Source organism: Heterodontus francisci, chromosome 23 (genome assembly GCF_036365525.1).
Source record: "Heterodontus francisci isolate sHetFra1 chromosome 23, sHetFra1.hap1, whole genome shotgun sequence".
Taxonomy (NCBI): Eukaryota; Metazoa; Chordata; class Chondrichthyes; order Heterodontiformes; family Heterodontidae; genus Heterodontus; species Heterodontus francisci.
This window is the reverse complement of record NC_090393.1, coordinates 5,679,684-5,692,708: the sequence shown is the minus strand read 5'-3', so window position 1 is coordinate 5,692,708 and position 13,025 is coordinate 5,679,684. Positions and strand designations below refer to the sequence as shown.

At 46.6% G+C, this 13,025-nt stretch overlaps 1 protein-coding gene across 1 annotated transcript in view; it reads right to left on the bottom strand.

Moving 5' to 3' along the window:
* The window catches only part of mmp17a (matrix metallopeptidase 17a), an 86,029-nt gene that overhangs the window by 42,540 nt on the left and 30,464 nt on the right, over positions 1-13,025 (bottom strand). Inside the window, exon 2 of the mRNA XM_068055534.1 lies at positions 7,674-7,806. Coding sequence (XP_067911635.1) covers positions 7,674-7,806 — 133 coding nt within the window. The remainder of the gene's footprint in view (positions 1-7,673; positions 7,807-13,025) is intronic.

Below are 13,025 nucleotides of genomic sequence, written 5' to 3'. Positions count from 1 at the left end.
GGTGTTGAGCTGCCTTCTTGTACCACTGCAGTCCATGTGGGGTAACTACACCCACAGTGCTGTTAGGAAGGGAGTTCCAGGATTTTGACCCAGCGACAGTGAAGAAACTGCGATATAGTTCCAAGTCAGGATGTTGTGTGGCTTGGAGGGGAACTTGCAGGTGGTGGTGTTCCCATGCATCTGCTGCCTTTGTCCTTCTAGGTGGTAGAGGTTGAGGGTTTGGAAGGTGCTGTCTAAGGAGCCTTGGTGCTTTGCTGCAGTGCATTTGTAGATGGTACACACTGCTGCCACTCTGCGTCGGTGGTGGAGGGAGTGAACATTTGTAGATGGGATGCCAATCAAGCGGGCTGCTTTGTCCTGGATGGTGTCGAGCTTCTTGAGTGTTGTTGGAGCTGCACTCATCCAGGCAAGTGGAGAGTATTCCATCACACTCCTGACTTCTGCCTTGTAGATGGTGGCCAGGCTTTGGGGAATCAGGAGGTGAGTTACTCAGAGGATTCCTAGCCTCTGACCTGCTCTTGTAGCCACAGTATTTATATGGCTACTCCAGTTCAGTTTTTGGTCAATAGTAACCCCCAGGGTGTTTATAGTGGGGGATTCAGCAATCACAATGCCATTGAATGTCAAGGGGAGATGGTTAGATTCTCTCTTGTTGGAGATGATCATTGCCTGGCACTAGTGTGGCGCAAATGTTATTTGCCATTTATCAGCCCAAGCCTGGATGTTGTCCGGGTCTTGCTGCATTTCTACAGTGACTGCTTCAGTATCTGAGGAGTGGCGAATGGTGCTGAACATTGTGCAATCATCAGCGAACATCCCCACTTCTGACCTTATGATTGAAAGTGGGTGTTGTTGCATATTTCGGGTGTTGGATCATAAACATTTATCTTTCTTTTAAACTTACAAGAAAACCTGTCATTTTTCTGTTTTTGATAATTAAAGCACTGAGGGATTAAAAAACACCTTTTAAAAAAAAAAGTCACATTCTCTTCGGTCAGTCGAAAGGTGAAAAAGGGAGTACCGTCCCTATCATCTCTCATCTGTCCATCAAACTCCCAACTTCTCAAGATAGATGTAGAGAATTACACAGAATATACAGCACAGAAACAGGCCATTCGGCCTAACTAGTCCATGCTGGTGTTCATAATCCGCACGAGTCTCCTCCCATTCCATCTTCCTCATCTCAGCCTTTCAGCAAATCTTTCTATTCCCTTTTCTCTCATGTACTCGTCTAGTTTCCTTTTGAAAGTATCTAAGTTATTTGCCTCAACCACTTCCTGTGGTCGCAAGTTCCATATTCTAACCACTCTCTGGATAAAGAAATTTCTCCTTATTTTCCTATTGAATTTATTAATAACTATTTTGTATTTATGGCCACTAGTTTTAGATTCTCCCACAAGTGAAACATTTTCTCCACATCTTCCCTGTCCAACTCAATCATAATTTTAAAGGCCTCTATCAGGACTCCTCTAAGTCGTCTCCTTTCTGACGAAAAAGGCCCCAAGTTGTTCATTTTTTTCCAATAGCTGTAAGAGATGAAGATGAGCATAGCAATTATGTTACTGAATTTATAATCCAGAGGCCTGGACTAATGGTCCAGAGAAATCAGTTCAAATCCCATCACAGCAAATGGAGAAATTGAATTGAGTTAATTAACTAAATCTGAAATAAAAAGCTAGTGTCAGTAATGGTGACCATGGGCAAGATTTTTAGGTCCAGATGGAGGTGGGCGGGCACAAAAAATAGCAGCGCAGGCCGGCATGCCGGTTTTCCATCGCCTGCGAATTTCCTGAGGACAGGGAAAGGCAGCATCTGGCATCCCATCCCATTTGGCAATTAATCCAGTTATCAAGCTCATTGTCAGCTCTCTGAGGTTCAGTTTGGGATTGCGGTGGAGGCATACGGGTTTGCACTCTGGATCAGGGACCGACCAGGTGCATGGAGGCAGCAACGCAGCAGGGGACCAGTCATGGCCACACCAGGATATTAGGTGGGCCCATAAAAAGGAGCATGGCTGAGAGGGGCACTCAGTCATGGGCACACAGCTGCCATCAGGTGTGTAGAGGTTGCCGGGAGAGTAGTCTGTATGTGCTCAGGTAATGCAGTGGGTCGTGACCCTCCTGGCATTGCGGGGGCAATAGACGAGGGGGTAAGGGTTCCAGATGTTATTGGGAGTCCAGCTGAGCACAAGTAAATTAACAGATGGTAATGGGACAACGATTCTCAGATATTAAGTCTCGTGGCGATGAGGATCAACATCTTCAGCAGCAGAGGCATGGCCCTGGGCATGAGGAGGGCAAAGGAGAAGGACAAGGGGTAGGAAGGCAATGCAAGCCATACCCTCAGCATTGGGGCTACTGCCAAAGATGGAGCTACCTGGAGATGTCGAAGAACCAGTGCCACAGGAGACTGCGATTCTCCAGGCAGATGGTCACTGCCATCTGTGTTCTTGTGGTGGAAGACCTCACACCTCACAGAACTGCTCGCCATGCCCTGCCAGTAGTCAGAGTCACTGTTGCCTTGAACCTCTTCACCTCTGGCTCGAACCAAGTATCAGCTGTGGACATTGGTGGCGTCTCGCAAACGGTCGCTCAGTGTTTCTTGCAGGTCACTGATGCAGCTGGTCGGTACGTTCAATCCCAGGCAGATGGGGTCTCGCAGGGACAAAGGGCAGTGGGTTTCACCTCCATCACTGGATTCCTCCAGGTGCAGGGCATCATTGACTGCACCCAGGTGGCAAGCAAGGCACCAAATGAGCAGCCAGTAAGATTCATCAACAGAAAGGGCTTCCACTCCCCCAACGTTCACCTGGTCTGTGATCACAACAAGAGCTTCCTGCATGTGTACACTCGCTTTTCTGGCAGCTGCCATGACTCCTTCATCCTCTGGCAGTCCAAGCTGCTGCAGCTATTCACTCCAACCCCCAAACTCCATGGATTGGTTGTAGGGAACAAGGGTTATCCATCGAAGAGATGGTTTCTTGCCCTTTTACATGAGACAGAGCCACAGAGGTGCTACAACTGCAACCATCTGCTCACAAGGACCACCATCAAGCAGGCTATCAGACTTCGGAACATACCATTCTGGTAGTTTTTCCATGTGGATGGCGCCCTACAATATACTCCTGCAAGGGACTCATGCATTGTGGTGGTCTGCTCCACTCTCCTTAACATGGCCTTCCAGAGAGGTGTGGACCTTGAAGAGGGTGAAGTGTTATATGGACACAGCTTGTCGGAGAAAGAGGAGGAGCTGGAGGAAGATGCAGCATACATAAGTGCACAGGCTGGACAGGAAGGTCAACATCGGAATCACCTGATCCAGGCATGTTTCAGCCAAGCCCTCCTAACCCAGGAGGACCGCATGGTCTGGAAGTCACTTTGAGCTACCTGTGAGAACACCTCCATTGAAGACGCAGCCTTGAATAGATCCACTCTTAGCAGCAATGAATAATGCACATCTGTCCAGAGGTTTCACTATTTTCCCTTCACTGCCTCTTCCCTCTTTTCCGGTCTCACCATTACAGAATGGAAGCTCACACATCTGTCGTCATGTGTCAATCTTTACATTGTGTTCAAAAAGTGAAAAAGTGCACATGTACAGATGAGGCAAACCCCAGTGACTCACTCAGTGCTCTGCCCGATGTGGTGGCCTACACTCTTGGCCACTTTTACGCGGTGCTTCCCTTGTGGCTTCAGATGAGGTGGAGGAGGCCTGCTCGCTTGTTTTTGCATGTTTAGTTTAGTTTAGTTTAGAGATACAGCACTGAAACAGGCCCTTCGGCCCACCGAGTCTGTGCCGACCATCAACCACCCATTTATACTAATCCTACACTAATCCCATATTCCTACCACATCCCCACCTGTCCCTATATTTCCCTACCACCTACCTATACTAGGGGCAATTGCTAATGTCCAATTTACCTATTAACCTGCAAGTCTTTGGCATGTGGGAGGAAACCGGAGCACCCGGAGGAAACCCACGCAGACACAGGGAGAACTTGCAAACTCCACACAGGCAGTACCCAGAATTGAACCCGGGTCGCTGGAGCTGTGAGGCTGCGGTGCTAACCACTGCGCCACTGTGCCGCCCATCTGGTTGAGAAGCACCTGGTGGTTGTCCTTGTCAAGGAGGTGTCAGTGGGGGAACCTCCAGAAACTGCTGCACAGGCATCAATGCAGGAGCAGCCTCCATCACTGGGCCCTGCTGCACAGATGTTCCCTCAGTCAGGGAGACCAAGGAGGCAGATGATGATGATGGTGCCCTGTGAGGGGAGGCTCCCTCATCCTCCTCAGTGACTGCCTCAGCCCTAGGCTAGTGCTCCAGATGGCTGGAGGGGAGCACCAGCTAGGGAACACCAAGCACCCCCTCCAAACATCCCTGCGCGATCAGTACCACTGACCGGTCCATGCTACAGAGTGTGGCATGCTGTCTCTGCATGTCAGTGTGCAGCTCCTACATGCACTCCGAGTGCTGCCGCTTATGGCTCTCCATGAGGTTGGCCACTCTCTCAATGGAAGAGCTCATGCATTCAAAGCCCTGAGCCATGGTGGCACACATGAGCCCATAACCCTGCGCCACCTCATGTGGGTCCACATCTGTTGCTACTGCTCTAAATAGAGGCCCCTTTCTTGTGACTCCCAACGCCCTGCATCTGTGCCCAGCTGATCATGGCTACGTCTGTCCTCCATCCCCCCGAGAGGGACTGTCCACATCTGCCTCTGCCTCTCTCACCTCCTCCTGCTCACTAGTGACATGCTCTTCACCCAGTGCCACCCTATCTAATCACCCGTGAGGATCCACCAATGTGATTGTATCTGCACAGATGGAGGGTGTGCTTTTATGATGTGACAGTGCAGGCTTTGATGTCTCTGCTGGCAACGCTTGGTCCAGTGCAGACACAGGAATCTGTCCTTCTCCCTCCACATCAGAACCTGTGGGAGACACAAGAAGACATCATGAGAACGGGCCTTGGAGACTAGAAGCCTCTGCAGTGCTGAAGCTTCCCAATGCAGCTGAGGCTTTGACATGCTGTCAGATGGGGAGGAGTGCACTTCACCCCCTTTATCTACACATTGCAATATCTTTTCACCTTCTCCACCAGGAATGTCCATCTCTCCTTCCCTGACTTGTTCCTGGAGGACCTACCCTGGCAACCTCCATGGCTTCCTCCTCTGCGGCAGTCACTATGTGGAGATGGGCTGCTCCTCCTCCTGCCAGAGCCTTTCCCCGGGTATTATGTGCCCTTTTCTCCTGCAAGGACAAAAGAGAGGGATAAGTTACCGCTGGCCCCTGTGCCCAATGCCAGCGGCTCATTGACATAGGAAGCTATGTGTATCAATGATGCCAAGTCCTCAGTAGCACTATTGCTCTGAGCCTTGCTGAAGAGCCAGTAAGTACCCTGGGCACACATTCCTCCCAGGTTCAGGAGCAGCATGGCGCCCTCAGGCTCCTCCGCTGGACTGTCTGCTGGAGGTTGAATACCCTGAGACCTATCATCAAGGTCTGGAGTTACACTCACCTTGCCAGAGCGAATAAGGTCATTGAGCCTTTTCCAGCACTGGACCCTGTTCCTCCAGACCACACTTCGTCTGCTAACATTCTCAACAACCTCAATCCATGCCTCTTTTGTTTTCGGAGGGTTGCCTTCTCTTTCCATCTTCTGGGAAGAGGGCCTCCATCCTCTCCCTCACTGCCTCCAGAAGGACCTCGAGGTCAGTGTTGGAGAATCGAGGGGCAGCCCTGCCCTGGGTGCCAGTCCTCTGCCCCTGTTCCTTGATCCGTGGTGCTTGCACCTTCTCCTGCAAACAGCAGTCACAGTAATGCCTGCCGTGATGTATTTAAATGGGGGCTGCACTTCTTTAATCCCATCTCCATTCCTGCGCCTGCTACCACTAATTGGCCACACAACTCACTCTCCAGCCAATTAACAGCACAGCTCTGCAAAAAACATTGGTTGTGACAACTTCCCCACCACCAAAACCCAGGGTAGGGTTGGGACCCGGAAACAGTCCCGACGTCGGTTTCTCCACCCTGGAGGCAAAATTCTGCTCCATTAAACTATTAGATTGTTGTAGAAACCCATCCCTTTAGGCAATGCAATGTCCCGTCTTTACCTGGTCTGCCTACATGTGGTTAACTCTAACGGTCTCAGAAATCACCGAGCAAGCCATGTGGCTATGAAGAAGCAACTCACCACCACCTTCTCAAGGCAATAAATGCCAGTGACATCCACATCCCATGAATGAACTTAAAACAAAAACCTGATTTGCTCCATCCGAGGTGACGCATACTGAAAAACACTTCAGGCCCTCATTATAACCCGATCGTCAATGATTCCATGGTTTTACCCCCATGTCTTCATCGATCTTTATCACCCAGATTTGATTTTTGCCAGGTTGAATCTACCATCAGGGTTTAGTTTCAAGCCTTGTTCTGCATGAACTTTGTCTCTATACTCTTCAATAAAAATTAGACATTTCTATCTATCAGCACATGAATGAGGAATTATACACAAAAGTTAAACACAGAAACAGGCCATTCGGACCAACCAGTCCATGTTGTCATTTAATCTCCAAGCAATCAAGTAATCCTGATTTAATTTACACAGAATTATATAGAATTCACAGCACAGAATCAGTCCATTTGCCCCAAACAGTCCAAGCCAGTGTTTATTCCTCACTCGAGCCTCCTCCAATCCTTCCACATCTCAACCTATCACCATCTCCTTCTAATCCTTTCTCCCTCATGTGTTAATCCAGCTTCCCCTTAAATGTATTTCTGCTATTCACCTCAACTACTCCCTTTGGTAGCTGAGTTCCACATTCTCACCACTCTCTGGATAGAGAAGTTTCTCCTGAATTCCCTGTTTGTTTCCCTGCAACTGAGCTGCCATTCCCACCGCTGGGAAACTTCCCCGGCAGGAGTATGTCAGCGAAGCTTCCCGTTGCAGCTTCCGGGCATTTTACCAGCATCCCCCCACTCCCCCACCACCTTCTAGCCTGCCACACAGGATCCAGTAAAATTCCACCCTTCATCTCTTCAAATCTTCAAACCATTTTCCTTCATTCATCTCTCCAATCTAACCATAGTTTCTGCCTCAATCATTAACCCGGAAAATGCATTCCACAGCCACATTCCCCCGACCCCTGTGTGAAGACGTTTCTCCTGTTTATACAGAGCAGTTTCTCTAGATGTCTGGTTTTAATGACCTCCCATGGTTGCAGGCATAATTTCTGTGAGTTTCTGTAGTGATTAATGGCCCAAACACTGTCAGGATTTCTTCAAAAGCAGAGATCACACTCTATGAAAGAAGTTACAAAGAATTATACCTGTATTTTTGTGTTTGATGGTAAGATGGTAAAAGGAAAGGATGGGTGTATTTTGATTGTTATGAGTGTTTTACTTTCTTAATTACTGAATGGTAGGGATTGCTTGTTCGTAGTACATTTATCTGTATTGGGTGTGAGGCATTTTCGGCTAAAATAATTTTATGTAATTAAAACAGTGTAACTGTTGTCATACCTGCGGCTAGTCTGTGATTGCTATTCAACTGCACAGCTCACTCAGTGTGCTGCTGGGACTGAGTCAACGTTACTGGTTGAAAAATGTAAGTAAAAAAACATCTCTTTGAAATGTTAATTTGGCTTCTACACTTTGAAAATAATTGCACATACCTATTACTCCATTAATTTCAAGGCCCCCAAATTTCTGCATGGCTTTAATGGCCTTTGTTAATGCTTCTTGTGTTTGAAGTTGTCCAGTAACAGGGTCTGGGGGAGGCAGGTATCCAAATTTAGTCAACCATTCCTGTGCAATAAAAGAAGGCGACAATTTAATACAAATGAGATCTGAAGTTCCATTATCTTGAAGTTATGATTAGCAATTCATCCAATACTTTACATTCAGCACACTGTCAGAAATGGCAAAAATCCATTAGCAGCAGAGAGATAAAATTACTCTTACAGTCCAAACATTTATTTTGTATCCCATGGAGTATCGTGTGATAAGACTGAAAGCTTGAGAAACAAGAATATCCATACAGACTGAACCAATGCTTGTCCCAATACACCAGCCACTAGCCACATGTGCTCAACTGGGGATCCAGATTTAGTGAATGATATTTCTGATCAGTAAATAAAAAGTGAGTAATTGACATAGTCGTTGGTCATGTGGCCTCAATGTGTACGTGTAACCTTTAACCTTTCCGTGAGTTTGTTGGTAAATGGGCAAGAATCGCAGTGAGTGTGAGTGTCTCGTAATCACTGGGCTGAATTTTGCCACCGGGGATTAGGTCTCGTTGCTGGAGCCGAAAGCAGGAGCTGACTCTGCTCTGGTGGGTAGCGAGACCCTGGGGTGGCATTTTACCATCTAATTGAGGACAGCAGCCCACCGCCCCCACCTCAGAGATGCTCAAAGTGCTGACAGCTCAGCAGCCTCGGCAGAACCATCGCTGCTGAGACTGCAAGATGAGGGAGAGGGTGTCTCAATGCTGAGACACCGTTGATGACATGTACGATTTGTTGAGGAAGCCGGGGCCAGGCAGGCAGGCCAGGTGATTGGTGGCGGGGGGGGGGGGCGGAATTATTCTAGTGGTGTCGACTTAGGTGCAGGGATGGCCATTGCCACTGGGGAACCCCTCCATGAGCCATGGAGTGCCCATCAAGGAGGATGCCCCACCCACCCCCCGGAATCCCTCTGGGAGGCCGCCAGGATTTACCTGGCAGTCTCCCCGTGTGGCAGCGGGCCCTCCCGATGAAGGCAAAATGCAAGCTGGCATGGGAAGTAGCCCTTAACTGGGCCCTTAAGTGGCTGAATTGACCGCCTGGACGGTGGCCACAACGCTGAGGTTCCTGCTGCTGGCATTATGCCAGGGCAATTGCTAGATATTGGGGTCCCATCACAACCCTTTTCCCCCCCCCCATATTACCTGCCTTCCAGTCCATCTCTAAAGGGATAGGAAAACCCAGCCCATTGTGATTACTGTATCCCCCGTTACTGAATGATGGTAGATGTTTTTCATTAAATACTCACATGTGGAGTACATTTAACTGTATTGTGAGTGAAATGTATTATTCCGCTCTGAATATGTCAACCTTTAGCTCTTCAAAATTAAGTCAGGAACTGGCATTTTCCACCCAGATTTGAAAGGAATTTATTACCGGACTCAATCATTAAATCATTGAACTTTGCAAGAAGCCATTCGAGAAAGGAGGAAGACAGAAAGGAGGGAGACAGAAAGCAGGAAACTATAGGCCAGTTAGCCTAACATCCGTCATAGGGAAAATGCTAGAATCCATTATTAAGGAAGTAGTAGCAGGAAATTTAGAAAATTGTTACACGATCAAGCAGAGTTAACATGGTTTTATGGAAGGGAAATAGTGTTTGACATATTTATTAGAGTTCTTTGAGGATGTAACAAGCAGGGTGGATAAAGGGGAGCCAGTAAATAGGTTTATTTGGATTTCCAAAAGGCATTTGATAAAGTGCCACATAAAAGGTTACTACACGAGATAAGAGCTCATGGTGTTGTGGGTGGTATATTAGCATGGATGGGGGATTGGCTAACTAACGGGAAACTGAGCGTTGAGATAAATGGGTCAGTTTCAGGCTGGTAAACTCTAACTAGTGGGATGCCACAAGGCTGGGGCCTCAACTATTTTTGATCTATGTTATTGACTTGGATGAAGGGACCGAGTGTGTTGTAGCCAAATTTGCTGATGATACAAAGATAGGTAGGAAAACAAGTTGTGAGGAGGAAACAAAGTGTCTCTATAGGGATATAGATAGGTTAAGTGAGTGGGCAAAAATTTGGCAGATGGAGCATAATGTGGGAAAATGTGAGATTATCCACTTTGGTAGGAAAAATAGAAAGAAAAATATTATTTAAACAGAAAGAGACTGTAGAATGTTGCAATACAGAGGGACCTGGGTGTCTTTGTATATGAATCACAAAAAGTCAGCATGCAGGTACAGCAAGTAATTAGAAAGGCAAATGTAATGTTGGCCTTTATTGCAAGGAGGGTGGAGTGTAAACGTAGGGAAGTCTTGCTACAACTGTACAGGGCATTGGTGAGACTGCACCTAGAGTACTGTGTACAGTTTTGGTCACCTTATTTAAGGATGGATATACTTGCATTGGAGGCAGTTCAGAGAAGGTTCACTAGGTTGATTCCTGGAGTGAAGGGGTTGTCTTATGAGGAAAGGTTGAGCAGGTTGGGCCTATACTCATTGGAGTTTAGAAGAATGAGAGGTAATTCTTATTGAAACGTATAAGATTGTGAGGGGGTTTGACAGGGTAGATGCTGAGAGGATGTTTCCCCTCTTTGGGGAATCTAGAACTAGGGGGCATAGTTTCAGAATAAGGAGCCGCCCATTTAAGATGGAGATGAGGAAGAATTTTTTCTCTCAGGGGGTCGTGAAGTTTTGGAATTCTCTTCCCCAGAGAACAGTGGAGGCTGGGTCATTGAATATATTCAACAGATTTTTGAACTGAGGGGGTCAAGGGTTCTGTGTAACAGACAGCATAGTGGAGTTGAAGCCAAGATCAGATTAGATTATATTGAATGGCGGAGCAGGCTCAAGGGGCTGTACGGCCTACTCCTGCTCCTAATTTTATGTTCATCTGTTCTTATGTAGAACTGTGTGCAAAAAATGAAAAGGGAAAAACAAACAGACAGACAGCTGACAGATGGACAGAGGTGCATCTATATAGCGCCTTTCATGGCATTGGGGGTGTCCCAAAGCGCTTTACAGCTAATTAAATACTTTTGAAGTGTAGTCACTGTTGCAATGTAGGAAACGCGGCAGCCAATTTGCACACAGCAAGATCCCACAAACAGCTTTGTACTAATGACCAGATAAATTGATTTTAGTAATGTTGGTTGAGGAATAAATATTGGCCAGGACACCGGGGAAAACTCCCCTGCTCTTCTTCAAAATAGTGCTATGTGATCATTTAGATCCATTTGAGAGAGCAGACACGGCCTTGGTTTAATGTCTCACTAATCCTCAGCAACATCAATTAATTTTTGTCTGTCCAAGCTGCTGAAAGATAGTCAATTTGTATTTTTTATTTTTATCTTCCCCCCACATTCCTCAAAGTGTTGGATTGTCTAATTAAATTACCAGAACAAGCAGTCCTGGTTTTCTTGAGCAGTACCCAACACAGCTACCAACCTAACAACTGAACAATCCTTCAAATAACAAGATAGGCTGCAATGAATGTGAGATTTTTGTGAGTATCCTTTTAAAACTAAAGTTGGTGTGTTGAAATTAAGGTTTCTCATTTTAGCTGCACCATTTTAATTAACTGATTATTATATTTCAAACAAAAACAAACCTACAAAGAGTTGGCAATAGAATTTCAGGACATAATCTTGTCAAGTTTCAACTCGGCAACTAATTTAATTATTAATTGCATTGAGGAAGTTTGATCTTGTACAGTGTGCTGGAAACCCAACTACAAAGGCCTTTAAATGAATAAGAATAGGAATTGGCAGTACTTCATCTCTGAGTTCTATGATTTGAGCTAGGAGAAAGGCTCTGATGTGTGATCAACGTTGCATGCGCGATGATTTCAGACCAAATGACAGAATAGATTTATGAGTGAGAGAGAGAGAGAGAGGAAATAAAAGAATTGCCGTGAAATTATTGAGAACTCTTATCCAAACAAAGAACCTTCACAGTGGTTCTGGAGAAATCATTTGAAAAGATAAATTAACCTTCCCGATATATTTTATTCAGGAGCTGGAGTCTCAGTGGCAGCTGCCGTGTCACAGAATCACAGAATCACTGAATAATACAGTGCAGAAGAGGCCTTTCGGCCCATCGAGTCTGCGTCGATGCATTAAAACACCTGACCTGTCTACCTAATCCCATTTGCCAGCGCTTGGCCCATAGCCTTGAATTTTATGACGTGCCAAGTGCTCATCCAGGTACTTTTTAAAGGATGTGAGGCAACCTGCCTCTACCACCCTCCCAGGCAGGGCATTCCAGACCGTCACCACCCTCTGGGTAAAAAAGTTCTTCTTCAAATCCCCCTTAAACCTCCCGCCCCTCACCTTAAACTTGTGACCCCTCGTAACTGACCCTTCAACTAAGGGGAACAGCTTCTCCCTATCCACCCTGTCCATGCCCCTCATAATCTTGTACACCTCGATCAGGTCACCCCTCAATCTTCTCTGCTCCAGTGAAAACAGCCCAAGCCTATCCAACCTCTCTTCATAGCTTAAATGTTCCATCCCAGGAAACATCCTGATGAATCGCCTCTGCACCCCCTCCAATGCAATCACATCCTTCCTATAATGTGGCGACCAGAACTGCACACAGTACCCCAGCTGTGGCCTTACCAAAGTTCTGTACAACTCCAACATGATCTCCCTGCTTTTGTAATCTATGCCTCGATTGATAAAGGCAAGTGTCCCATATGCCTTTTTCACCACCCTGTTAACCTGCCCTTCTGCCTTCAGAGATCTATGGACAAACACGCCAAGGTCCCTTTGTTCCCCTCAGAACTTCCCAGTGTCAGACCATTCATTGAATACTTCCGTGTCATATTACTCCTTTCAAAGAGTATCGCCTCACACTTTTCAGGGTTAAATTCCATCTGCCACTTTTCTGCCCATTTGACCATCCCGTCTATATCATCCAGTAACCTAAGACACTCCACCTCACTGGTAACCACTTGGCCAATCTTTGTGTCATCCGCAAACTTACTGATCCTGCCTCCCACATAGTCATCTATGTCGTTTATATAAATGACAAACAATAGGGGACCCAGCACAGATCCCGGTGGTACGCCACTGGACACTGGCTTCCAGTCACTAAAACAGCCGTCTGTCATCACTCTCTGTCTCCTACAGCTAAGCCAATTTTGAATCCACCTTATCAAGTTACCTTGTATCCCATGTGCATTTGCTTTCGTGATAAGTCTCCCATGTGGGACCTTGTCTGAAATCCATGTAAACTACATCAACTGCACTACCCTCATCTACACACCTGGTCACATGCTCAAAAAATTCAATCAA